General features: G+C 36.7%; 1 protein-coding gene across 5 annotated transcripts; it reads left to right on the plus strand.

Moving 5' to 3' along the window:
• The first annotated feature begins 596 nt into the window (after positions 1–596).
• On the plus strand, positions 597–27,453 carry CCDC66 (coiled-coil domain containing 66). 5 transcript variants are annotated; one of them, XM_076346294.1, is made up of 20 exons: positions 597–697; positions 1,987–2,051; positions 4,393–4,415; positions 5,254–5,671; positions 6,572–6,704; positions 6,875–6,978; positions 7,964–8,088; positions 8,920–9,096; positions 9,947–10,078; positions 12,756–13,009; positions 13,387–13,471; positions 14,327–14,488; positions 16,019–16,166; positions 16,620–16,742; positions 18,056–18,534; positions 19,978–20,015; positions 20,295–20,581; positions 21,058–21,185; positions 25,049–25,135; positions 27,390–27,453. In XM_076346294.1, the coding sequence occupies exons 1-19, from the start codon at positions 687–689 to the stop codon at positions 25,130–25,132; spliced, it is 2,976 nt and encodes a 991-aa protein (XP_076202409.1). In that variant the 5' UTR covers positions 597–686; the 3' UTR covers positions 25,133–25,135; positions 27,390–27,453. The 5 variants fall into 5 exon arrangements, with proteins under 5 accessions (XP_076202409.1, XP_076202410.1, XP_076202408.1 ...); XM_076346295.1 differs by lacking the exon at positions 27,390–27,453 and adding an exon at positions 26,815–26,839; XM_076346293.1 differs by lacking the exon at positions 27,390–27,453 and having other exon boundaries at positions 25,049–25,456.
• Positions 27,454–27,527: the final 74 nt, after the last annotated feature.

Here is a 27,527-nt window from a genome sequence, read left to right on the forward strand (position 1 = left end):
AAAGGAAAGGAAAAAAAAAAAAGAGAAGGAAAAAAAAAAGAGAAGGAAAAAAAAAAGAGAAGAAAAAAAAAAAGAGAAGGAAAAAAAAAGAGAAGGAAAAAAAAAGAGAAGAAAAAAAAAGAGAAGGAAAAAAAAAAGAGAAGGAAAAAAAAAAGAGAAGGAAAAAAAAAAGAGAAGGAAAAAAAAAAAGAGAAGGAAAAAAAAAAGGCTTGCGAGAAGTAGCCACCCACCCAGGAAAAGTGGCCGCTCCGGAGGCAGCGGCCAGTCCGAACGCCGCAGCGCCGGGCCCCCGCCCTTCCCCCACCCGCTGTAGCGCACCCATCTTCTCTCCCTCCCCACTCGACCTCTCCCCTCGCCCGTCCCTCTTTCCCCTCCTCCCTCCGCAGCCGCTCCAGCGCCGGGGATAATCCCTCTGTAATTGCTTTGCACCCTCGACGAGGCCGTCGGCAGCAGCGGGGGAATTCGTGCTAATCTCCTGGGCGTGGGACTCCATCCCCCACAACGCCTCGCTGCGGCGGACCCCGCAGTGTGCGAGGAGCCTATTGGCAAAGCCGCCGCTCCGCGGGAAGCCTATCGCCTCCCGGCGCCTTGTGTGGGGACGGCAACCGCTGTACACAGCGAGCGATGCGCGCCGCTGCCGTGCGTCTCCTCAGCCTTCGCCGCCCCGCTCGCAGCCGGGCAGAGCCATGAATCTGGGGTAAGGAGGGAGAGGAGGAAGGAACTCCCTGGGCTGGCAGCTAGAGCCACTCTTACCGGCTGGGATGCGGCCCTGTCCGGGGAGGGACGGCCCCAGCCCTTCACGGCCCGGGAACCTGCCCGGCCTTCCCCTGCGCAGCGGGCCGGTGCCGGGGCTCCGAGGAGAATCCCGCGGCCCGCCGGCGTTAAGGCGCTTAGTGCCTCGCGGCCGAGGCGCTGGTAACGGGAGCGATCTGCGTGACAAAGCCGAGGGGTTAACAGACTCTTCTCTTGGGAGGGCCTCGGGAAGGGGTCTGGAAAGCGGTTTAGGGGGATGAGATATTCCAAACACCCTGTCTCAGCGGTGTGAGGGGACCGCCCGTATCATCCGTTAGGGTGAGCGAGGCGTACAGCTTTCGGACCCAGCCGGTCGCGTTCCCTTAAGTCGGGGAAGCCCCCCGGCGCGCCGGCAAGGGGCGGGGGGGAACGGCGCCCGTGTGCGCTCTCCTGGGCGTCCGCGCCAGAACCCGAACCCCGCCCGCGGCCTCGCCGCCTCCCGCCGACACAGAGCGTCTACAAAGAAGAATGGGTGCTGGGCTCGGCTTAGCTGCCGTATGCGGCTTGAACGTCTAGAATTACAGCTTCGGGCACTTCTGTGCTGTCGTGTTAATTAGGAAGTTGCTTGCGAGCTTTAGACGTGTTAGATTTTTTAATATTTTTTTAAATGTAAGCATTATTTTGAACATCAATCTTCATATGAGATTTCTCAAATTAATGCATGGAAGAAAGAAAAGCATTTGGGTACTTTACATGCATACACCTAAACACTGCCAACTTTTTTTCAACCCCTCCACTTTAAAATGTAGACTGTTTTGCATGGAAGCACAATTAAAGACTGCTTTCAGAATACAGCCCCTCTTTGGGATCAGTGCTGGCATTCAGGGAGACTTGCTTAGCATTTTTTGTAGCGCGCAGTTTATATTGTTGGATTATTAAGTTCTTGAGGGAGGTGTATTGATATGTATTACAATGTAGAGTGGCACCTTCAGTGTGAAGATTTACTTTGTAACATGCAAATCCAAATTTTCCACTATCAATAATAAAAATATACCCTCTTCAAGACCTGTTGATTTCTTCGTATTAAGTAACTTCTCACAAACAGAAAGCTTGGGGTATGAAAGACCATCTGGACCAACAGTAAATACAATGTTATAATTCGGTACAATTGTCCTTGTTATTAATGTAAAAATCTTACCATTTTCAGATTACTTGATATTTCAGATTCCTCACCCTCTCTCTCTCGTTTTGCAGAGATGGACTGAAGCTTGAAACTGAAGTGTTGGATGGAAAGCCTAGGCTAATTTTAGCTGCTTCTGGTATTTTTTTAAATCATTTATCTCAAGTAATCTTCAAAGCTTCTTGAAGTTAAGCTTAAGATCCAAGCAATATGAAGCACAGCTTTATTGAAATATTTTTCAAATTAGGAAGAATATTTGTGCACTGTTATTTACACGTCCTCTTACCCACCAGCTTGTCACTGGTCTAGGTTGATACCGAACTTCTGAGTAGCCTGTCCACTGGTGAACAGCTGGCAAGTAGTCTTGACTCTTTACAGCTTGTCTTTCCATTCATAAAAAAAAGTTAAGTACTGTTATATATTGACTGAGATAAATTGAGAATTTCTGTAACTTTGTAGCACCTTACTTACCAAAGAAAGAGACCTAATAACTCTCTGCTTAATTTACACAGAATTACATCATTACGGTCACATTTCTGACTTTAAAGCAGCTTTAGTATTTGGCAGTTGACGTTTGTAATTTTCAGTAAGCTGTTTATTTAGGCCAGATCTCATTACTGCCATCTGAGGTCGACTTTTGCAGTATATGTTCATAATCAAGCTTTAATAAATTCTATTTTTGTGATTTTGTTTCTATACAAGCACAAGTCCACTTCCCCTAACTGTTTTACATAGCAGTCAGGATACAGAAATTCTCTGTTTAACACCCTCTAAGTTATATTTCATTTTCTGCATTTACTAGACAGCTGTCTAATGTGGCATTATGGGATATTTTGAGTCAGTAAGGAATACCAGTCTACTGGAAACAAAACCTAACACCTCTAAAACAGCAGTGCTGCAGCTTTTACTTTTTCCAACCATAGTTAACATCATCAGCTGGATAGGGGCAGTGTACATTCCGGAGTGCTCTAAGATAAAACACTACCTTTGACTTTGAACTAGCCTTGAACAAGCAGTCTTCTTCAGGAATTTACATGTTTATACAACTGATATAAACAGCACTTCCTTGAATTGAATTGTGTCAAAAATTGAATCAAATTGTATTACTTCTGAATTTCAGTTTTCTGCACTGTCAAATACAGCTCACAGTCTTAGGGGCTAAAGCAGGATTATTCTGTAGTAGCTTAAGCTGCTATTTGAGATAGTTGTTTCTCTTTTGCACAGAAAAAACCCAAAGAACCCATAAGCAGCACTTTGGAGTTCTCCATTACATAGCTCCCCACTATGATGGTGAAGACCCCATTTATGTTTCTTTTTCCTTTCCAAAGAGAAGTTGGGTTTGCATAGCACGTAGAATCCCACCTTATTTAATTTCTGAATAGCCAGAAAGAAGCCAAAAAATGACTGACCTACCCAGATGAGTGTTGAATGCTTGAGAACCCAGTGATAAAGGTGGCTGCAGAATACCCTTACTACTGAAACATTATCAAGGTAGTTCAGGATTTAATGCCTGTCTCTACAAGACAACAATTTAGCATACTCCCAAGTTTTAAAATGTTCATCTAGGTTGGAAATTATTAATAGTGTAGTTTTGCAGACTTTAAGAACAGTGTTTCCCCAATATCTTTAATTGGTAATGCAAAAAAAAAAGTATAGGTGCTACCAGTGCAAAATGTGACAACCACTGCCAGAGCAATAATTGCATAGTGCAGCTAAAGAAGCCTTGTTTCCAACAGATGTGTTCCACTAAAATATCATCCCTACTATTTTCTCCCCCTTTTCCATTAGCCATATGTGCAGGATTTCTTGTGTTGAGTACCACATTCCCTCTATTAATCAGTATTATAATATTCTTTATTAATAAGTATTATATTAAACATAGTACTTAATATTATTTTTGAGACCACTACACCTCTGTCCATCCTCTAGGATTTCGGTTAAAAGACTGAAGAGTATTTCAGGGCATAGGTAAGGGGCACGATAGTGGATGGTGTGATTATGCAAGCATTGTTTCTTTAGGCTGTCAGTGATGGAGACAGATAACATCATGTCGTTAAGATGGGGTTGGATGCAGGGACTATCCTGGAAGAATGTGACGCAGAAAGCAAACTGAAAAAAACACAAAAACCGAAGAATTAAAAATAAGCCATTACCACAGGGCTCTCTGAGAAACAGAACGAATAGCAGGGGATAATCAGACTCGCACAATAATTTTATTAGATTTATATAAAACTGGAAATAGTTACTGAAATATATCTATCTAATTTTTTTTTCCAACATACTTTTGAAGTGTATATACTGAAATAAAAAAAAAAAAAAGGTAAAATAATATAATTGGGGCAGATGTTATGGGGAAAGTACTTTCCCCCTGCCTTAGAAAAATCAGATGAATGTAACAGTTTATTAATTTCTCAAGATTGTTTTTCAGGAGGAAGTTGATTAAATACTTCTCTCATATGTTTGTGTTTGTTTCCCAAAAGATAAATCAAAGCCTGCAATGAAGGTAAGTGGAAAAATGACTTTTTTGGTTAGAGCACACAAATTAACTAGTTAATTTGTTAACACTGAAATTTGAGAACACATTTGAACTGTCTAAATACTTGTAATCAATGGTGTTTAGAAAAGATAAATATTTATTTCTCAGGTTCATAATAGCTGTTAAAAAGGATGAATTAGAAGTTCTACGACTACTTTTACCTTTGCAAAATGCTTTAGTTTACTTTGCCAAGAAGTTACAGCAGCACAGGGAATCATCTAAATCAGAACTTTCAAAGACCTTAAAGGGATTCTGGTAAAATAGGGATCTGAAGTGCATTTAAGTTCCAAATTAGTCATATAGCTTGTCTTTGTCTGAGTAAACTGGAGTGCAGTAGGTTGGGGAAGGAAAAAAAGCAGAAAAAGGTCTCAATACATAGGAGATAATTACAAGTGTACATCAAGGACCTTGAAAAGGATAAAACTTTAGAACAGAATGGAAAAATCAAGATTGAAATAATACTGGCTGTATGGTGAAAACATAGACCTGTTTGAAGCCAGGCTTCAGAAACACCAAAGAAAAGCAGAACTAATGTGTATTAATTATTTTAAATGGTATGCTACATAAAGTTATTTTTCATACTGTCATTTTTAAATATTCAAATTTAGGTGCTGTATTCTCTTCCAAGGTATTCCTAGTAATCGTGAAGATATTTCATTAGTTTATACTGAGTTAGTTTCTATTGATGTAACAGAGAAGAAAAATGACACTTATTTTACTTGTTGCTTCAGTCTTGTTTTTGTTTGTTACCCATGCAAATTTATTTCTTTATTTAATATATGGTGAAATCCTATTGCTTTAACAGATGGGTAATAAAGCCAGAGCACCTAAACAGGCATTGAGAATAAGGCATACTGGGCATGTTCTGAGGTCAACACAAAATGCTTGTATCAAGCAGGAAAATTTAACAAAACCAAGGAGTGAATCAAGCTTATCAATGACAAAAGGTGAAAAACTGCAAGTTACTAAACACTCCTCACATGAAGCCACAACTAAAGATCACTCTTTGATTTTCCAAAGAGATAGCACAAACAGATACCCTGATTCAGAGAATCCTAATGTTAAAAAAAGTAAACAGAAACCTCAAAAAGCATGCGTATCAGCTGAAGACCTGAGAAGTTTGGTGTGTTTAACACAAGAACAGCTTCAGCAGATTTTGATGACTGTAAAAGAAGGAACTAGAAGCATCTCTGAGACTCATAAAGAAAAGCAAGAGGAAATGGGTAAGATACCGATAGCTGAGTAAGTTAAGTTTCATGGAAACAGAACAAAATGTGAAAGCCTAACTTTGAGTTCATAATTTAAGTTTATTTGTAGGTTGCAGAGACGTTACTGTTATGTTTAATGGTCTCAGACAAAATACTGTTTGCTGTTATGGATGTGAAATTGCCTGTTACTGTTAGGAACCAAGTATTTGATAATTTTAACAGTAAAAACTAATGATTGCTTGATAGTATTCCAGTACTTTGAAGAGCAAAACAGCAAGCAATTCTGTTGATATTTCATGCGAAAAAGGAACCATTTTACAGTGGGGGAAAAAAGACAGAACTGCACTGTACCATAACCATTAGGAGTTTGGAAAAAAAGCAATACCTCAAAGAGCTACGCTTTCCTGGTTTTGTGAAGAGTTCAGATCTTGCTATGTATCTCAAGAGCAGTAGTGCCATTTTCCTCTGGCCTGAAGATGTACATGTATCTTTTTGCCTAACTGTAATATTACTGTTGTATAGTATTTTTTTTTTCCCCCAACTCTTCTACTCAGAAGCATAAGACCTATTGTGTATCTTCCTGTATTATATTCTTACTCCTGTTTGTGGACCTATGGAGGTGGTCAGCTCTTCGCCATCAAGAACAAGACACATTGTAATTAAGTAGAGTCCCAAAGTCTGAGCTTGTAGCCAAGGATAGTGTTTACTGTAAGTCTAGCATTCTACAAATACCCTGTGACATTGTAACTTACTTGCCTTAACCGTACAAGCAAGGCTGAAAACAGTTTTGTTCAGTAGTGGGGAATTTACACATTTCTGCTATTCTTAAAAGTATTTACTCAAAGCTGAAGAAAATTTAGTGGTCATATATATATATATTCATGTATATTTTCATATATTTATATTCTTCCACAGCTACTAGTGAGGCATCAGGGGAAAACATTATAGAGTTGTTCAAAGCTTGTGAAGTTTCATCTGTTCCAGATGAAGCTAACTCTGATTCAAGCAGGAAACAAGAAGTGTATCTGCAGCCAGGACAGAAAGTTATGTACGTAGATCTGTGTTATTGTCTACAAAAATTGTATCTCCAATAAAGATTCGTATTGTAATTCTTAATCACAGTAAGAATCTTTATAAATACTAATGAAGAAGTTACCTTTAAAATTAACAGATTAGCTTTTTAGGTAATTTTTTTTTTTCCCTCCTCCTTTCTTCTAGAAAGGATTCGTGGAAACCTGCTGACATGTTTAGTTCCTTGGGAGAAAGAGAAGGGGAGAAAGCCTTACTAGAATTTAGAAAGACCCAATGGAAGAAGGAATTAGGTACTTATGACATACAGAATATATTTTTGATCAACCTATTACACTCAGAATGCCAAGAAACTTTGTGTTCCTTATGCCCTTTTAAATTTACTTATATCAGTGCAGTTGCTACAAATTGGAAAGTACATAGTTTTTAGTCTCCAAGACGGAGTAAGATTCTTGAATTTCAAAATTTTATGCAAAGATTATCTATAACTTCTTGCAAAAATGCTTCTTAAATATTATCACGAATAAATATATTCAGTTATGCTTCATATTTTAGGAGTTACTTGCCACTGATTTTGTCACATTCTGCCAGTAGTAGATAGCCATTATCTTTAACAAATTCATTTGTTTGTTAATGGGAAAAGCGTCACCCTAATCTACAAGCATTACTGAATATATCAAATTGCAGTTTGAACTTGAAACAGTTTGCAGTCCTGCCCCATCACCAACCAAGGGGAATCTCCGTAGAAAAATAAAAACGTTTAACACAGTAGTAAATTCCCTCTGACAAATTAAGCTTTTTATGATTCACATGCAGGAGCGTTGTGTTTTGTTTTCAACTTGGGTGTAGACCATCTGGTTTCAGGGTTTGATTCTGCATTGTCAGTAGCTTCCATGTATAGCTCCATTGGTTTTTAATAATATTACAGTAGTCCAAGACTGGTACAATAAAATGGAGAGAATTTATATACTTGGTTATTTGTTAGTTTTCCCACTTCCCCTGGGACATTGTTGAGCCTTCAGTGTTTTGTAGTCCTCTCGGAGAGATTCCCCAATCACCTCTACAACTCTGGGCAGAGACTCAGCCGCCATCCTCTTAAGAGCAAAGTCATGTTTAGCCTGATTGGCCAGACAATGGTGGCTTACTCTTGTTGTCCATTTTACAATCAAAATTATGGGGTAGACATGCATTGCTGCTTTTTTTTTTTAATTAAAAAGAAAAAACAACCTGCTACACATCTGTATTAGGAACTCTTACTAGAGTTTGTTTTTTTTGAAGATGAACAGGTAGCACTGAAGAAGAGACTGAAAGAAACTTTGGAGGGAGATGTGGGTTATTTCTGGGCAAAACCTGGCAATAATAAAGCCTGTAAAGAGAAGGTGGAAACAGCTGACTCAGATAAGGTAAGGCTATCAGTAAACACAAAAGAGCACACAGTTTCCACAGCACTGTTCCAGAACGGTTCAACTTTTAATTCATACAAGTTTTTCTTTTCTGTACGAATCCAGTAGAATCCAATCTCAGTGGTCACTTTAAGCTCTTTCATGGCATGAATTGCTACAACTCCCTGTTTCACACTTACCTATTGCTCCAATTTGTAGCTTCACAAATTAAGATCTTTGTAGCATGAACAACCCATTCCTGTCCTTCTATGTTGATTCCTAACTAAAAGGTATAAATCTTTTCTAGTTCTGTTTTGAGGAATCATCTCAAATTAATTCCAGGTTATATAATTATTTACATTGTTCATGAGCTCTCACACATTTGATAATAATGTGCTCAGATAATAATGATATACCATATAAAATGATAATAATAATGCTCAGATAATAAGCATAGCAATTTGACTTTTACTCTAACCTGCCTTTTAAAAAGTCAGCTGTCACTCTGAAAATGCTGTGTCAGATAAATGTATTATACTCAGACAAGACTGCTTCTCCAGTGAAATCGATTGCTGTTAAACAGAAGTTAAGGTTGTAAATTGCTTTTTTTGTGGCATATTCAGCATTCCTAGAAAAGTTAACACTCTGCCCCATAAGAATTTGTTTTAATCTACATAATTAAATACTGGATATGAGATGCTTAGTTACAAGTTTTGGCTGAAGTTTTAATGAATAGCAACTTCTAGAAGTATAATTTACTTGTTTATTATATGATAAAGGCTATTTAATACAAACAAAACAGGTGAGCTAAATAAAGCAAGTCTTAAATAACAGTGGTCACTTTATTTGCAGACAATGTTTCCAGCTGACTCAGTTATTACCACTGAGGAAAACTGTGTCTGTACAACTGCTTTAACTACAGAGGCTAATAAAGTTCCAGTGAACATTTCAAGTGCTCCAGCTGGGCAGTCTTCTGATTTCAGTTCTTCTGACTTAGCAGCTGTCAATTGCACTGCATTTGTTTTAGGGGTAAGATTTTAAATTGCGTGCAGGTTTTTCTTTTTTTAACTTATTTATTGACAACAGATGTGTATCTTCAGTAGTTCTTTTAAACCAGAAGAATTAAGCAGACCTTTTTGCTCTATCTGGATAATTGTGTCTGAATGAGTGTTTGTCAAAATATTAATGCTTTGAAGACTAAGCATTTTCAAGGCTGATGTGAGGAACAGTACTAGAGGTGTGAGCTGAAGTGTTATTTAGCTTTTAGGTATGCGTTCAAGAAAGAGAAGGGGAAACCTATCAGAAATAGAAGACTTTAAAAAGAAAATATTGATGGCAGAAGGTTCAAGAAGTAGTTTTTGAGTTATTGCTAGCAGGCACTGATTGAAGAGTGGTTTTTGTCAGATAGCATTGAAACTTCTCAGTGCCACTGGAGTTTGTTAAATAATGCAGATACCCATTGAGCAGCAGGAACAGAAGGTGGTATCTAGAATTTACTTGAGACAGATCGCTACTGATTATATCATGGTGCTGAATCTACCTGGAACACAGACTGAGCAGTGAACCATAGGAAGAAGGAAGGGATTTTTATTCATGATACATATAAGTAAGGTTTTCTGGAGTGAGAAGCTGATGGTTCAAGTTAGAATAGTATTCAAAGACTGGCTTATTTAGGATCTTTCTAACAACTGAAGCATTTTTATGGAGCAGTCAGACACTTGCTACAGTTACAAACTTACATTCACTTTCTTGTGCAAGAGAACAGCCCAGTTATGCGTAGCAACTGAAGGCAAAGGTCTCTGCCACGTCTTTATTATGTGGCTAGACAAGGTACTGAATTTTTTGTACAAGGAAGAGACTAGCACTTATCTTATTTCAGGAAGCTGTGCCACAGGAACGACCTTCTAGTGCTTTGAAGCATGAGCAACAGAACAAGTGGCTTGAAGAGCTGGACAAACAGAAGGAAGAAGCTAAGCTACAAAAAATAGAAGAAAAACTTAATTTATCAAAGGTATCTGTGGTTTAGAGAAACTTTTTGGAATAAGAGAAATTTTTCTCTCCATTTCTGTTCTAAGAAATAAAAGATGAAATCGTAGACCTAATGAAGTAGTGACAAACATGTAATTACCTGCAGCATGTCCAGGTTTTCACCGTAAGTCCATAGGACAGGCTAATTGAACATTCAGCCAGTAGCTGTTCCAGTATTTCGGTGGCAGAGAACAGACTACCATGTGTCTGGTGTGATGGGTTAGAGTGCTTGCTGCAGAGATGAAAACAGTGATATTACTATACTTCTTTTTCTTTCCCACCGTTGTGTGAAAGCACTAGGGTTTGGAAGGTGTTGTAGAGACACTGGCCAGACACTTTGTAAAAAGACATTTTCTGTAGACTACAGAAGGAAATGAGAAAAGAGAAGGAAAGTTAGAGACAACTACAGTGTGTCACAGTGGTGTTCAAATCCTGTTTCTAGAAATATTATTTTGATATGCATATATACACACGCACATACACACTTATGAAACTTTTTTAAACACTTGTACTCCAAAAAGTATTGAAGAAAATAGCCTTACCTTTTTTACCCTTTGGTTTTTCCAGGCTGTTGAATGTAGGTCTCTTATGCTGGATCTAGAAGGAAGCTGGCCAATATAATTGCTTTGCAGGTAGAATACCTGAAGAGACTTTTAATACTGTCACTACTGGCAAATTTGGTCAATATATCTTTTACCCCAGAGGTTCTTCTTTCCTTTACATGTTACTATTTCTACTATAGTAGTAGTTTTAAGGTCAGTGGAATACTCCGCATTCTTATACAGCCTGATACTGACACACTCTTCCAAAGACTCTTTGTCTTTTGAAGTGAAGAAACATGCAGTGAGATTGTACTATTACTAGAGTCCAGATTTCCAAATTACTGTGCGCAGCTTTAACCCCAGGGTTGTATCTTTCACCATGCATGAGATGTATTCACATCATGAGATGTTCAGTATTATTAGTGAACAAGAATCTTGATTACCAAAACTTGATTGACATGAATGTTCACAGCCTGTGGCCTTCTGGATTAAAAGGCTACAGTTTTTACTCTCAACTGAAGCATTTACAGCAATAACACAGTTCCTAGACAGAAATTCTTCATTTTAATTCCAGAGTTTATAATAGTAGAAGAGAGCTTTCCTACCCACCCTCCAAAAAAACCCCTTGTTGCTAAGGTTGTTTACATACTTACACACAACACAAGTCTTTTCATTTCCTGAGTTGTTGAAGGAATCAAATTTCCTTTGCAAATTGAGCTTTGTAACTGTGAAGGGAACACAGCTGTGAAAGGTTCCTTCATTAGCTGCCTTGGTTTTTAATTTGATAGCTGTGCTGTGGAAAGATGGTTGCAGTCACCAGTGAGTAACCTAACAGTAATCTGATTACCAGCCTCTTTCTGAAAGGAAGTTAACGTGCACTTAATCTCGTTTTCTTCAACATCTTTTTTTTTCAGGTTTTGTGTTACACTCTCAACCCTTCTGCATATTGCACCACAGACTTGCATAAGAATAAAGTAGATTTTCCAACTACTCTGATCTGCTTCTACATCACAGAGTATTCAAAGGGAACAAACCTCAGGGAACAGGAGGAAGAATAATTTGGATACTTAATATTTGGACTATGATTTTCTTGCTTCTTTTAGAATAGGTGTGAAACTTTTCTGACACAACGGAATTTTTGTTTAAGGAAAGGACTCCCAGAAAGCTCATTAGGTTAGATTATGTTAGTTTTTTTCCTGCAGAATGCAAGTTTTGAGACAGCCATTCTCCAGTCCCTCCAGAGAAACAGTTCTAGTCAGAAGAGAAAACCTTCTCAGTACCTATAGCAAAAACAAAGGCCCCTTAGGTAAAAATCTTTTATTAGTGATATAATGGAATGTCCCAATTGCCAACACTGAGCCAAAAAGATAAGCCTGGGTGGTACAGAAGAGAGATTTAAACACAGTATGTCACCTCTACAAAAGTTTTAGGTACTTTGCTAGGATAGCAGTGGTAGCTGCTGTGGGTGGAAGAGATTTTGAAAGAAGGCTTATTTTATAATGGGCCTGTCTAGCTGAAAATAGGAAGTTAGAGATTGATATCTGTGCCCAAAACACATTAATTCTGCTACCATCCAGAATTAAAATGGAGGGGGTAAATGTAGGACAGTGTAAAAGGTGCCACTTGTTCACGTTACTAGAGAGCAAATATGTACACAACAGGAGGAGAGTATGGCAGAGTGGACAGGGTACTGACCTCTCAATCAAGCAGTTCCCAGAACTACTAGAAAAATTATGGAATGGAATAATAATATAAATTGAAAAAGTGGTACCAAAAATCCTGAATCGATGTTAACTTACTTTTTTATTTTTCAAACTTTTTTTTCACTTTCTAATTTTGGGGTTTTTTTTTCCTGAAAATATAGTAGCAGTATGTTTTTGCTGACCAAGTGTATGGATCAGCAGTATAATTTCTGATCTGACTTACATTTTAAGCAACAGAGAGGCTTCTGTTTTCCCATTTAGGGAGTTAACTACTGTCTGTATTGTAGCCCCATAACAGAGCTTTTCAAATGTTCCTGTTTTACAAAATGTGTATTGTCTGTTTCGTTAACCATACTTTATAGAAACAGTGTAATTGAGCGCATTTCCGTTTTTTTGTTGCTTCATATTTATTTAGGCTGAAGAGCATGACAGATGGGCAATGCATTTTGATTCTTTAAAGAACCACCTTAATGCTAATGCACAGCACCCCTTAAATGGAATGTACAAAAAGCAGCCTGAAAGTCTTTGCCTGTCACCTGACACTAAGGAGCTGACTGCTTTTATTCACCCTTTTTCACCTGCAGCTTTAGGCAGCCGCATGCCCTCAAAGGTGGGAAATGCAGAAAAAGCTGCTAAAAACACTGCTTTGGAACACAGTCAGAAAGTCAGGTGAGTGAGCTTTGTAAGGATAATCATCTTCCCAGCCAGTATGTTTCTGATACCTCCTCAGAAATAAAAAAAAAATAAATTGAATAAGATCCTTTAAATCTGATCTTTGGATCTTATTCATTTGGCTTTTGCTTTTTTCAGAAATACCTGTTGTTTCACTTTTAAAAGACACAAGTGCTTCCATTGTTCATTAATAAAATTTGCTGCAAATAAACTTACTTTGTTCTTTAGTAAAATGAATTTCATAATTGTAAATTAATACAATAGGATGACCTCAATATGAAAATATTACTTGAAATCTAACTAATTCTAATTAAGAAAGGCTTTAGGATTGTTTTCTTATGATTAAAAACATCTACATGTTTCTTTGTTCATAGTTTCCTCCGTTCAATGACAGCTCTCCTGGACCCTGCACAGATTGAAGAGAGAGACAGGCGGCGGCAAAAACAGTTAGAACATCAGGTAGACTTCTGTTTTACTAACATTCTTTTAATGAGAAGAAAGGATGAAAGATAGTGTTGTCACATGAATAAAGCATGAGATTTAATACCAGAATCCAGTGAGGTACTTGACTTTTATGCTTCAGATTACATGTTTACAGTTGTTTAACAGTATTTCATTCAGTTAGACTCTACTGTTTTCTTTTAATATTTGTACAGAGATGATTGCATTTCTGTAACTGAATTCTTGCCTTAAAAGACGTACAGTGCAGTCTTTAGAGCTCTAGTAGGTTTGTGTGCATTTTTCTTCAATCTCCACTGTCATCAGGAGGACTGATACTTACAGGTACCCACTCCATGAATCTTTAAATTTTTATCTACTTTACTGTCATTTACATTACTTCTGTGGCGCTCTAACTGAATGTATATCTGCATGATGATGTCTCTAACACTGTATAAAGAAGTCTTAGTATAAGTGTAACGAGCCTGTTCTGGTCAAACTGTTATTCTGCTAGATCGAAACACTAGCTTAGAGTACGTAAGGTAAAAATCAGACCACCGTTTCTTTACAAGAAAAATTAAAAGTATTTTTGAAAACATAAACAGCTACTTCTGTTTGTCTCTGAGTATTTCAAACTGCTTTATTGGGCTGGTGGTTCTCCCCTCCAAAAACAACAACAAAAAAAAAGGCAGCAGCTACCTCTCTTGTGAGAAATATAAAGAAACAAAAGTGTTTGAAAGAAGTTGTCTTGATTTTTTTTTTTTTTAATTTGTCCAAATCCAATTATTATACATATATATGGAAGTATATTAATATATAGCTTATAATACCTTTAATGTTACAGCTTTTAATTTTCCTTTTTTCCGATACTACTAGAAAGCAATAATGGCTCAGGTAGAGGAAAAACGGAAGAAGAAACAACTGGAGGAAGAGCAGAGAAAACGGGAAGAACAAGAGGAAGAACAGCGCCTAGCACGAGAAAAAGAACAAATGCAGAAACAGTTTGAAGAAGATATGCTGAAACAAAAACAAAAGGAGGTGGGTTTTTGCATTTTCTTTAGTGCAGATAGTCTGTAATAATACTGGACTTTGAGGAAAATGGTTCTTGTTCTTCACCTTCAAAATGGTGTTGCCTCATCATTTTGAAAATTAAAACGATCTGAAATTTAGACATTTGAAACCAAAATCTGTTTCCTCAATTAATAAACTTATAACACCATACAAGTTTAAGGCAGGTTTCATTTTTTTGGACAAGGGCCTTTTCAGGAAGAGAGATGGATAAGAACTGGCAAAAATGGAATTGTAGTTTTAAATAATGCAGAAACATGCATTTTTAAATGGAAATTTTAAATATAAAAAATACCTCAAAGTATGTGATCCAGTTGTTGTTGGTGGTAACTTGATGCTTTTAAGATGCTTCAGTACCATGAACTTTATCTGGCTGGATGTGCTTTCACTCTGGATTAAAGGCTTCTCAGAATATATTCTGGAAAAGTCATTCATGTTCTAGAGCGTCCTCCTCTGTAACTATTGCTGAGCTTTACATACTCCTTTCATATAAAAGTTAAATCAAAAGTAACATTTTGACCTTTGTCAAGTACAAATTTTGCATTTGTATACTTACCTGTTACAGAAGAGTCTGTAGAAGGTTAAAAGCCTTGTCTGATGTTTTTTCTTCCTTTTGGCAGAGTAGTAGCTATTACTGTTTGCTTCATATTTGGAACAGTAGCAGAATTCCATGATGTCATAAGACAGTGTGATTCCAAAAACACACCCTCTTCTAAAACCTGCAGAAATATGGATCCCTGATTTCTCTGCATTTGCCAGACGGAAACGTATAGTATCCGCCTGTAGATGCTAGAACAAACTGGTAAAAAATTGGGAAAGTCATTTTTCTCTCTAATAGCTCAGCTCCTTCAAAATATGTTATGCTATCAGTTGTTCTTCTTTCCTCCTGCAAATGCAGTAGGAAGTGGGGATGAGATGGTACTAGCAGTTTGGAAAGGAGATTTTCCTTGGCCCAGTCTCCTCCATCTTGAACCTGCTGAGTCTGGAGACTGTAACCCTCATATTTAGGGATATTCTGCCTTTGTTAGGGAGGCTTCTACTGTCTCCTTCTGTGGAGGAAGACTTCTTCCTACTTCTTCCTACTGTGGAAGTAGGAGGAAGGTGAGTTTTTAAATTATTTTTATTTAGGCTTCTTTTATTTTATTAAACCACATGATACAGGAATCCATAGATGGCTGAAATCAGATGGCATTTAGGAAAAGATGAATTTATTAGAAAGGAGATAAATATCCAAATAACTTTGAGGATACAAATGCTCACTTTTTAATGCTGTGATTGAACATCTTTCATTAGCACAGCAGAGGTTCTGAATTTATAATCATAAAAGTTATATGTTACATATTGCATCTACTCAACTAGTTTTGTTTTTGTTTTAAAAAGAAAAGGCTTTACTCAAAATAAGACTATATGTAAACCTTGAGGATTATATGGAGGTTAAATAATCCTATTAATTTTATTCGCAAAATAAATGATCACATATATTTACTTTTTTTTTTAAAGGAACTTGTGACTCTTAAAACAATTGAGCTTTATCAGACAATGCAGAAAGCTCAAGAATTAGCACAGAGGTTAAAACAAGAACAGCGCATTCGAGACTTGGCTCAGAAGGGACATGACATTTCAAAACTTCAGAAGAATCTTGGTGGTGGCAAGTACAAGTCTTTTCATATTCAGTTTGCCTATTCCTTTGGTGTTTGCATGCAAGTTGGTGGGTTTTGTTTTGGTTTTTTCCCCCCTTCTGCATTTGGGTCAGAAATTGCTCCTTTGCTTCACGAAACAAATTTCATTTCAGCTTATTTAAAGAAAGAGCCTTCCAAACAAATACCAGCGTTAACTAATACGGAGAATATTGTATTTTAGTAAGTTTCAAATATTACATGAAGGAAGAAATATAAACATATTATCAGGAATGTATAGGGAATATTCAGACCTATGTGTTGTCGATTAGATTTCCAGTGAAAAAGGGAGAGTATTAAGACTGAAAACTATGGTTCAGATGCTGCTTTGAGTTCTAAACCACAACAGTCTCTGATAACTTGATAGCATGGTTTAAATGGAACATGCTTTACTAAATTGAACAACTTTACTTATTTCTTTTTAGGTGATGCAGAATTGGAAAATTGTAATACTGACATTTCACATCAAAGTCATAATTTTTCTGATTACATTAAGAGCCACATTGATCAGCAGACTTCTCCTCGGAAAGACACTGCTGTACAGACAGGTATGCAGCCTTTAAGTTTAATTACTCTGATGTACCTTAAGACAGACAGTAGAACAGCATATTTGTGAAACTGAGCTATAGGGAGAAATCACCATCATTCAGAGTGGAATAAAACTAGAAAGAAATATTTGGATAGACTTGTTGGAATATTACAATATATCACTGTACTCTTCTGAACAAATTATATGTCTGTATAGTTGTTACTTACCGGTTACAGATTCAAATCACCCAGTCTGAAATACAGTGTTGACTTAGAGTCATGGTCACAAGCCATGTAGGACTAAATTTAGTAAGGCATTTAAAAGTGTATTTGTAGTAGTCTTCAGTGTGAATGGTCACAGGTTTACATAACGTGGTTTGGTATTGAGCAGGGCTCGGCTCCTAATGAATCCTTGAAAATATTGGCAGAAACATTGTCAATAATTCTGGAATTAGAAAACTAGACTCATTAGAAAATGAGAGCTTACATTCAAATGTTTAGAAAAGCTTTCTACAATTACTGCTAAATACTCAGACAAAATTGCAGGTCCATCTAGGTAGAATACTTTCTAGTCTTTATCTTGATTTTGTATCACACCGTTAAAAAAAACAGATCAAATTTAGTCTGCATCTATGAATGTGGTAGATGAGGTGTGAATGAGCAGATTCAGTGGAAACTTACAGTCATTTTATGCCTTGCATTTAGAAATCTATTAGCTTCTTATCACTCCTGAAGTGCAAGCTTTATTTTATTTCTGTTTGCTTAAGCAACAACTAATATTTTTGGTTTTGAGAGTACTGGCAGAAATTTTATTGTGAATTTGGAGAGTTTACAAATTAAATAATGCTTTTGTGTATGCCCCTTAGTAAAGAAAGAAGCTGGATTGTTAGTAATTTAAAAATTGAACAAAATACTTCCATTGGAAGACAAGGATTAGGGAAGGAAGTTATTCCCAGTAGCGTTGTGAATATTACCAAACCATCGGCATTCTGAAAAACTAAACAGAAGCTGTGTTTTGCTCTTTACCATTGGGTACCATGACAGAAATAGAATGCTACATTTTAAAATAATGTAGTTTAATTTTACATAAATTATTTTGCTTTACAGTGACTTGATTTCATTCTCCAATCTTTTTTTTTCACCCTCCTTATTGAGTTTGCTTCTACTGGTCCTATCTATCTTCCGCATCAAAAAGAATAAAAGACATTATAAAACTGTAAGAACCAATTTTTGAATAAAATCAGTAATGGTAGACTGATACGCATACAAAACGCAAACAAGTAGTTTGAATAGCTTAGACTTGGAGTTAAAATGTAATTTTTTTTTTTTTTAGATTACTTTAATACTTCAGGATACGCTGAGTCAGCTGAGGAAAGAACTGTGTGTTGCGGATCGCCTGATATTTCCATAGAATATAAAGAAACCTCTAGCAGCAAAAAATACCAGAAGGAAATGCAGTATATAGATAAAAACAAAATTTCAGGAAAAGATAATGGTGGCATTCACAGTGATCTATATGAACAATATGCAAGAAAAGAAAGACAAATTAAGCCTTCAGAAAAATACAGCAAAAGACCTGACTGGAACATAAACAAGCCTGGGAAAAGATACATTCCAGCATCAGAAAGATACCCTAAACAGCTACAAAAACAAAGGGAAGAAAACAAAGTAAGACGACAAATGGAGCTGCTTCAGTTGGTAGAAAGAAATACCCCTGGGAATCTCTGCTCAAAAAAGGGTGGTTATTCAGACAGGTCTCCATCACCTCACGAAGAAATAAGTATGAAGAATAAGGGACATAGAGTCAGAAAGGTAACTATTTGGTTTTTAACAACAACGATGTGTATTTTTAAGACTCTTGTTCCACACAGTTTTGCCTGGATGGGAATTCAGTTATGTAACTCAAGCATTGAGAGTTTTCCTGTTACTACCCCTTGTGTAAAGAATTTACAGCATTGTTTCATTCTTCATGATCAAGAATATATTCAGATTTTGTGACTTAGCTTTTACTGTTATTTCAATCTTCCAAAGTGTTCATTCTCTTTCATTTATTCATTATCATCAATTCATTATGTAAACAGGGAGCTTGATTGAAGGCAGTGTGCAGGATAGAATGACATCACTGACTTGCTCTTTTTCGTCCAGTCATTATGTTGTGGTCATGGTTGAGTTATAGGAGTACCTGTTCAAGAAAACAATTTTTATTTCTGCAAAGAATATGGATTACTGAGGATGTACTCTATTGTCATAAAAATGCATCCTTTTTAGTGGAGTGTAATTTCTTCTCCCATTTGCAGTAAGCATGTATTGGTATAGCTTGTGGCTGGGAAAAAAAAAATTCATTTAAAGAAAATACTATCAAATATATTCATGCCTTCTCTCTCCCCCCCCCCCCCCCTTGCTCGCTCTCTGTATGTATGTGTATATATATACGTATGCATAAACACCTCACTTTCTCACACCTTCCAATAGAAAAAAATCTGGTGTAGAAAAGGTGGTGGCCACTTCAACTCTGTTTAGCCATTTGTTTACTGTGGCTACATACACATGTTTTAGAAGCTGTGGGTGTTAAAAAAAGAATGTGAAAATACATAACTGTTCACATAGGTATCTTTAAAGATTTATTTGTTTGTTAAACTGAGTTTGTTGGTTTATCTGAGGTTAATGGTAAATTTAAGTTTTGTGCTTACATTATTGAAATGTAAATGTTCAAGAATTTTGTACCTGAGAAATGGGGCAATGAATTTTAAGCAGATTTTTAAGATAAGTAAGCATTGTCTGATACCATAAGAAGCATGGGGTACGTTAATATTTTTCATTTAAATAGAAAACTTCTACTGACTGTTTCTAGAAACACGGCCTTTCCTTTAATAATCATTATCTTGCGCTGAATCTTTCAGGTTTATAAATGCAGCTTTCCAAGGTAATTGGAAAATATATATAGTATTTTTGATAGTGCTTAGAGCTGCCAAAGACATAGAAAATTGGAGCAAATCCTCCTGTAATTTGTTTAATTTAGTTCAGAGAACTAAATTAAATTAGTTGTTAATTAATTTATTAGTAGTTAATTAAATTAAATTTTAATTTAGTACAAGTCTCTTTAATGCAAGTCTTCGATAAATACCTTTCTCCTGAAGCCAGGTCCAACAGTCCTTTTGGAATTTCAGAACAAACTTGTCTTGAAGACTGAAAGCTTTTAATATAAAAAACATGGAGCTTTTTATTTTACTTTTGACTTTCTTGGTTTTCTCCTAGGAAGAACAATTACATAAGAATCATTTGAATGAAGAAAGGTATGTCAATACTCTGCTTTAATGATATGTATAAATACAGTAATAGTGAAATATACATGCTTTTCTTTCCTGATTTTTAATTTTTTTTAAAAGAATTCAGATGCATCTATTTGTCTACTATTAAAAATACACAAGACCAGACAAACTGCAGGTATAAAAGCAGAGTAAATGAGCAAAAGTCCAGTCCTCTGAGGATTGTTTGTCTCTACTATTTGAGAAAATTAATCACATTACTTAAGTATTGTTTGGGGTTTTTTTAACTGAAACTGTTTCATACAGATCTGAATCACCACCTGTTCCAGCAGTTAAGAACAGATTACACCAAGTACAACAAAAACAGATACATGCTCCTAATTTCCTGGTGCATAACAACAATAGTAGAAGAGAGAAGAGTACCAAGACAGATACACAGCAGAGGAGCTCCCCTCCTCCCGTTACAGAAGCTGGAAGACCTCCCTCTTCACAGTTTATTCCGTATGTTCGAACAAATGAAGTATATTATCTTGATCCAGATGCACCAGTGACTAGACCTTCAACACATGACCCACAGTATCGACAGTTTAATGGTACTGAAATGTATTGTGAACTGATTCATGTAGAAGAGAAGAAATGTTACAGTGATTTAGTTCGAAGTGCTGCAATTTATTCAACTTGGTATTTGTTTTTACTGAATTTTGCAGTAACCCATGTGTGTCACAGCACTGTACAGAAAGCCTATGCAACCAAATGATACTCTGTATTAAAAAGAAAAAAACGACAGAAAAAGTTAAAAAAAAATCAAAAAAGCAACAAAATTTCTTACTCTTTTATCTGTCTTTTTTTGTCCATTTACCTTTAATGAAGTATGATTGCACTTCTCCAGTATTATTGTATATAGATTTGGCTTTAGGAATCTAAGTGTTGTTTGACTTAAAAATAGTGATCGTAATCTAATAGCAACCAAAACCTGATTTTTCACAAGCTGTGAAAATCTACTGCTTCAAAATTAAAACAAAATTGATAAAGAGTATTGTTAACTGATTTGATATACATTTACTTTTAGATTCTTACCAAACACCACGACAGATTTTTAGCTCTGATCATGTTAGAGATCCTCTTCTAAATCCTGATGTAGTAAAAATCAGAGAGAGACAACAAGCAATTCTCAAAGGATTGTCAGAATTACGGCAGGTAAGCAAAACGTTATTGGATAAACATATATGTATATATGTAGTAAAGTCAAAATTAACATTGCCAACTATTACATAGTCATAAGCATTAGTCTTTAATTCATTTTTCCATCATATATGATAAGTTTTGGGCCCTGTCCTCTACTTTTGTTCTCTCTCACTAATTTTGCTTCTCATGCATTACTTCCACCTTTGGACTGTCCTTAGGGGGAGACTATGGACTCCTTAGTCCTTAGATTAGCTATGAAACACTGGAGTACCTGAGAAAACTTGAAACCAAGAGGGATGACTTCATTTAGTCTCCAGGTTTTGATAGGGTTGGTTGTAGTAACAACGTTTCCATTTCAAGGGGAGAAAGAATAGTATTTTAACAAAACACAAAACCCTTGTTAATGAAATTTCACTTCTGCATTTCATGGGTAAGCCAGTCATGACAGAGCAGCGTGGTTGGTGCAGAAGAGTTAGTGGGGTGGGAGTCATGTGTCAGTCCTGGAAAAATACTTGCAAATTTGAAGTGTGAACGCTTAGAAAATCCTTCCAAGATAGCTATTCTTTTGGTAACATGTAGAAGTGAAATTCAGGATTTGTCAATCAGCCAGACTGAGTAAGTGAATATAAAATGAAATTTAGTTTAATACTACACACACAAGAGCTCCTGAGACAAAAGCCTGTGTATGTTTGTATACATTGTTCTATTTGTAGTAAGTTACTGGTAATGATTAGATCTACAGGATTGCCATGATTTTGAATATGGTGAGACTGTCTTTAAGGATCCATGTTGCAGTAAATTAAAAAAGCACAAAAGATTATAGCTGGTAACTGTGAAGTTAAATATTTTCCTGACTGGAGTAAGAATACCAGGAAAAATAGTCAGGCATCTAGTTATTAAGACATGAGTGAATTTGATACTCCATCTGTTGGCAACAAGGTGCGGCCCATAGCAGATGGAAACTGCAGGTCTGGACGATCACACGAACAGTTTCCTTTTATGCTTCTAAATGGCCTGACAGGAGACTGCAAGACAAAAAAAACGCATTTACTTTTAGGTTTGCATTTCGTTCTTGAAGAACACTGAAGATAAACATGTGTCAGTATCTTCCCTTGTTTTTGAATGGCTCCATACTAAAAGGACTTTATTGCTAGCAGCACTATTTATTTTTCTTTGCCTTAAGGGAGAAAAATTGCATAAATGATCGAAACAAAGAGAAGAAAATCTGACAGACTTAAGTACAACAAAACTACCGGTAGTTAACACTGTTAATTACCTGCTGTGCTTCAGAAAGACAGAAGTTCTGCCATGCATACATCGTGCTTCAGTAGTAGGCAGATTCCTTGTGCAAATGAAGGGTCATGGCTCTGCCAAAGTTATTAAGAAAAGTTGTGACCCAAGAATGCTGAAAGGTTGCCAGTTTCTAATGGCTTCCAAATAGGTTTGACTGGATCTGGTCTTCCCCGATGCTCATTAACATTTTTGTTAAATATCTACAACTGTTAAGTATTTTGTATTCAGGCTTCATTTGCCAGTGGTATTTTGGTTAAGAATGAAGCCAGCTTCAAAGCACAATTTGATCCTTGTGCTTGCCGAGGCGAACAAAAGCCATGGATATTTAAAGAGGTTTAAGGTGATAGTAGCCATGTTGGCAAACTTAAAGAGACGGGCGCTTAGGGACATTTTTGATGCATAGTATATATTCAGGTCTTAACAGTGGCTAAAAACTAATGTTAAGGTTAGTCTTTCAATGGACCTTGGTTCTGGAAGAAGTAACTTAAAACATGTAGAGTTCTTTTTTAAATATCCTACCAGCTGCAGAATGCATTTAGGCCATTAACTGTTGAACTTGGGTATATCTTGTATACCTAAGTACTGTATACTCCTACAGATGACACCTCTTTTGCATCAGCTACTTCACTGAGAAAGGAAGAGTAATGCAATATTTTGTATGAAATAATACAATTTAAACAAAGAGCAGAGTTTACTTTTCTATTTCAGAAGATAAGCTAGACTTGTTTTTTTAAATTATATATACCTGCATATATATATAGGATTGATAGTTTCAGAATATATGTATATATATTCACAACATACTTGGCCGTTCTTCATCCTCCTTTTGTCTGGGGGAATTCACAGCATATTTGGCCAGTTTTAGCCTTTGAAATACACACCCAACTAGAGCGATAGATAAATACAATCGGGCTGTTTCAGTAACAGTCTAGCTGAACTGGCTGACCCATGGAAGACACCAGTGAAAACGGAGGGCAGCTGAGGGTGATTCTGTCATTGCATTTGTTACAAGACAGCAAGTCTCTTCCTGTATTCCAGGTGACAGCAGTAATAGGACTGTCAACAGACTCTGGTTTTCCTCACTGAAATTGAGAGAGTCAGTGGAATAAGCCCAAGTTTATTCATCCAGCAAAGTGAATGAAGTATTTGTGAAAAAGAAGGGCCAATTTTAAGAAACGGGACAAAACCCCCAGCTACAGTCAGTACGTACCAGAGCATCTTATTTTTACTAAGGCAATAAAACCATTTGCCAACAGGTTGTAGCCTACAATGGCTAAGCGGTCTTGCCAGCCACCAGCAGGCTGTCCAAGGACATACAAAGACCGACCTCACTACTTGTCCCTATGTAGATATTGCACATTACTTTTCTCTAGGCCCTTTTTATGACCTCTGTGTGATAGACTTTGTTCCAGTTTTCAATGTTACTTACTTGTTTCTCACCTCAGCTCTGGGTTGATTTAAACCAACTTATTGCATGACTTTAACATGCTACTAAATGCAAAAAACACTCTATAAAAAGTAATTATTGACAAAGGGACTGAACGAGTCCGCTGACCCATTAGTAGAAATAGCAGACACTGTTGATTAGTTAAAAAGCAATTCACGAAGTGATTGAAAGCAGGCAGCTGCTGCTTTTGGAAGGATGCAAAGTGAAATCTAACAGGCTGCATTCTTTGCTAACTGAAGCCAGTTCTGCATGATCTCTCTCCCCTTCTGTGCCACCAGGAATACCATATCTAAATTGTTGTAGTATCTGCTGGCTTGCGTTAGGTCTCTACTGAGCCGTGCCGGCAGCCTATAACCCTTATCTTTGAGAAAAATACCATTGTAACTTTTCTCCTTTTTTTGTAAACAAACTTTTTTGGTACCAAATTACTTCTGACATGTCTAAATAGATAGAGCCCAAGGGGCCAGATGTATCGATACATACAATCCTATTAATTACAGTAAAAAGACTTATTTCAAATTTGACTGTACCTGACATAGCTATGGTGTGTATTGCCACATAGCCAAGGATACACTTCCAGGAGTTTTTTATTACAAGTTTTCTCCATTGTCTAGTACTTACAAGAGCCATTAACAAAGCAGGAACCTTTTACCTTTTGAGAGTAAATACGCATATCCTAAAGCATCTGACACGGTTCTAGTTCAAATGGTAATGCTGCCCTTCATCTTAAGAGTATAATTTATGTTAAGATTAAAAGCTGGTACCTGTAAAGGTTTTGGGTTCAGCTTCATACAAGAATACGCTAGAATACCACAAATGTAGTGACAATGCACAGAGGATTGAGCAACTTAAATTTAATACAGTGGAAAAGTCCTTTTTCCTCTTTAGAGTCATCCCTGGAAACTGGACTGGCTTCTGCTTCAGTCACACGTCAAGTCTTTTGCAGAAGACAGGAAAACTTGAGTTCCCTCTCTACTGAATGTATTCTGTTGTATTGCTTTTTTTAAAGTCGTATATTTAAAAAACATTGAGCCTTAACAAGTAAATTGTTTTAAAATATGAAACAGTGACGCTTTATTAGTTCAGGCCACATGAGGAAGACAGAATGTTCACATTTCTATTCCATTTATTTCAGGGCCTCCTGCAGAAGCAGAAGGAGTTGGAGACCGCTCTGATTCCCACTATAGCTCAAGAAGAGAACTTTATTTCACCATTTTGAGAGGTACATATGAATGTTCTGAATTCTTAAAATGTAAAGGCACAGCACTTTGCTACTCTAATTAATTATGAACCATCTCTATTTTTTTTAATGAAAGACTTAAATTATGTGAATTTTGCTAGATTACAGGGTCATGTTGCTTTTCATATTGAAGATACATTAAACTAATGACGGTGTGTCTGTTCAGAATGGTCTTCATGCTACCTGAAGACCCATGTCCGTTTAATATAAACGACCAAAACACTGTATAAAAATGTTACATGGGTTTTTGTAGAACTCAGTGTATGTATTTTGATAAATAAAAAGATTAAGATGTATTTTGAATGGCTTGGGTAGACTGTGTTGGTATTTTTAACGATATGAAACTGCTTGTACGTAACTCTTCAGACAGCTTTTAGGCTTAGACAATGTGTATTAACTCAAGTAATCCCAGATTTTAAGACCACAGAAGTGCTGACTCTCAACTTTTGCCCCTCTCAATTAAAACAGGATAGCAGCACTTAACATTGTAGTGGGCTGGGCCCAAGGCAGTAGAACTCGGTTGAAGGAAGTCTTCTTATACGAGGTCTGAACAGATCAGTATCCAATGCTTCCAGTCAGAATGAAATCTTTACTTCAGACTGATTTGCTTTTAGTCTTCAAAAGACAGGATAATCTGGGGTAAAACTGTTTCTCTCCTAGCTCTCTGCAGAAGATGCATAAAACCTGAATTCATGTCAGTTGCTCTGTGATACCATGCGATAACCACCATAGAACCTCCACCCCGAGATTCCTCCCTCCCTCTGACTGTGCTTAGACATAACCTGAAGGTAGCTTACAGCAGTAGCAAAGGGAATAAAGGTGCACTCTTTCCTCTCATTTGTATGCCAAGTCATGCAGTAAGTGAGAATCTGCACTTGATGTTGGAGGTGGTAGAACAGTTCTTCACCAAATCCATTAAGGTTTATTGATACAAGGGAGTTCTTTTTGGAAAAAAGATGTTTGCCATGTTTGGTGGGAGGGGGGAGGGTAACAACTGCTACACTAGTCTAGCACTGGTTTGTTCTTAATTTAAACAAACAGCTGTTAATAGAAGGAAAGACATTCAGCTTTAGGGAGAAGTCGATGGGGTTTGTTTGTTTTTTTAAAAGCTATCCTTTTTAACCAGTATTATTTGTCCCAACTAATACTGTGACTTTAGAGGCATGTAGTTTCAAACACTGTCATCTGGTCCTAAACCACACATCCTACATAAAAGCACTAAAATCAAATTAGAAACAGGAAAAAAACCCAGACATATGACTTTGGACAACCCGAAGACAAGAGCAGTAAACCTGTGAGTCAAGAGTATTAGTCTACACAAAACCAGCACTGTAGTAACAAGGGTAGTCTTGAGACTCCACAGCTGTTTACTGTCAGCTGCTGTTCTCCAGAAGCCCGAGTCAGAAGACGATATACAAAATGAGCCAACTAAGAGAGAATCACTTGGGAAAAGCAAGTTTATAGTGCAGCAGATGTGAAATTAAAAAGGGGACGATTAAGAAACAGACAAAACGCTGTACTTACCACAATGCTAGTATTAAAAAAAAAAAAAAGGAAGCACCAGCAATCATTATGCTGAAGTGGGAGAGGATTGAGGTTTTTCTAATGCAAATTGAACTACCGCAGTGATTAAAACCAGGTTTGGCCTTCTCTCATTACAGTACCTACAGTGGCAAGATAAAAGCTGTAAGATCACACTGATGGTGCTGTAATAAGCATGGAGTATCAAAATTAGATGCAAAGATAATTGCTATTCATGAACTAAAGTTTGGGTATGTTTCTCACGTACTTTGAAAACAATATAAAAACCACAGACAATGCAATGTGTTAGCAAGTCCCTTGTGCATTAAAAGTTTATTTTATTTTTGTAATGGAACTGCACCATTGGTTACTCTAATTGAGGTATTTAGCCAAAATCCAGTATATAGTCATTAAAATAACTACACTGCCTTAGGACTATGTAAAAACATTTGTACAAAATTTGTGTCAAATGTCAAATAAATACATAAGTTTTGATATTTACGTAAAGAAAAGTGATTCGGATACTCTTACAGTTAAAAAAAAACTCGCCATTTCACAGACGTTAGGCAAACATTCAGTTTTACATTAAAACAGACCTCAAACTGAAGCCCAGGTACAGGTCAAATACAAATGTAGAAACTCAAAAGTGCCAACAAACAAGATAATTCAAGTACAGTAAATGTTAAAAAATATATATATTTATTTCAATTTTCAGATGCTTCCAACAGGTACAGGCCATCAGGATTTAAATAAGACAAGAAAACATTTGAGATAAAGGACAAGAAACATTTTGTTCCAGAATAAAATAGAAATCGCTAATCCACCATTTTAGAAACAGAAAAGTCCACAGCAA

This window comes from Aptenodytes patagonicus, chromosome 8 (assembly GCF_965638725.1).
Source record: "Aptenodytes patagonicus chromosome 8, bAptPat1.pri.cur, whole genome shotgun sequence".
Classification (NCBI taxonomy): domain Eukaryota; kingdom Metazoa; phylum Chordata; class Aves; order Sphenisciformes; family Spheniscidae; genus Aptenodytes; species Aptenodytes patagonicus.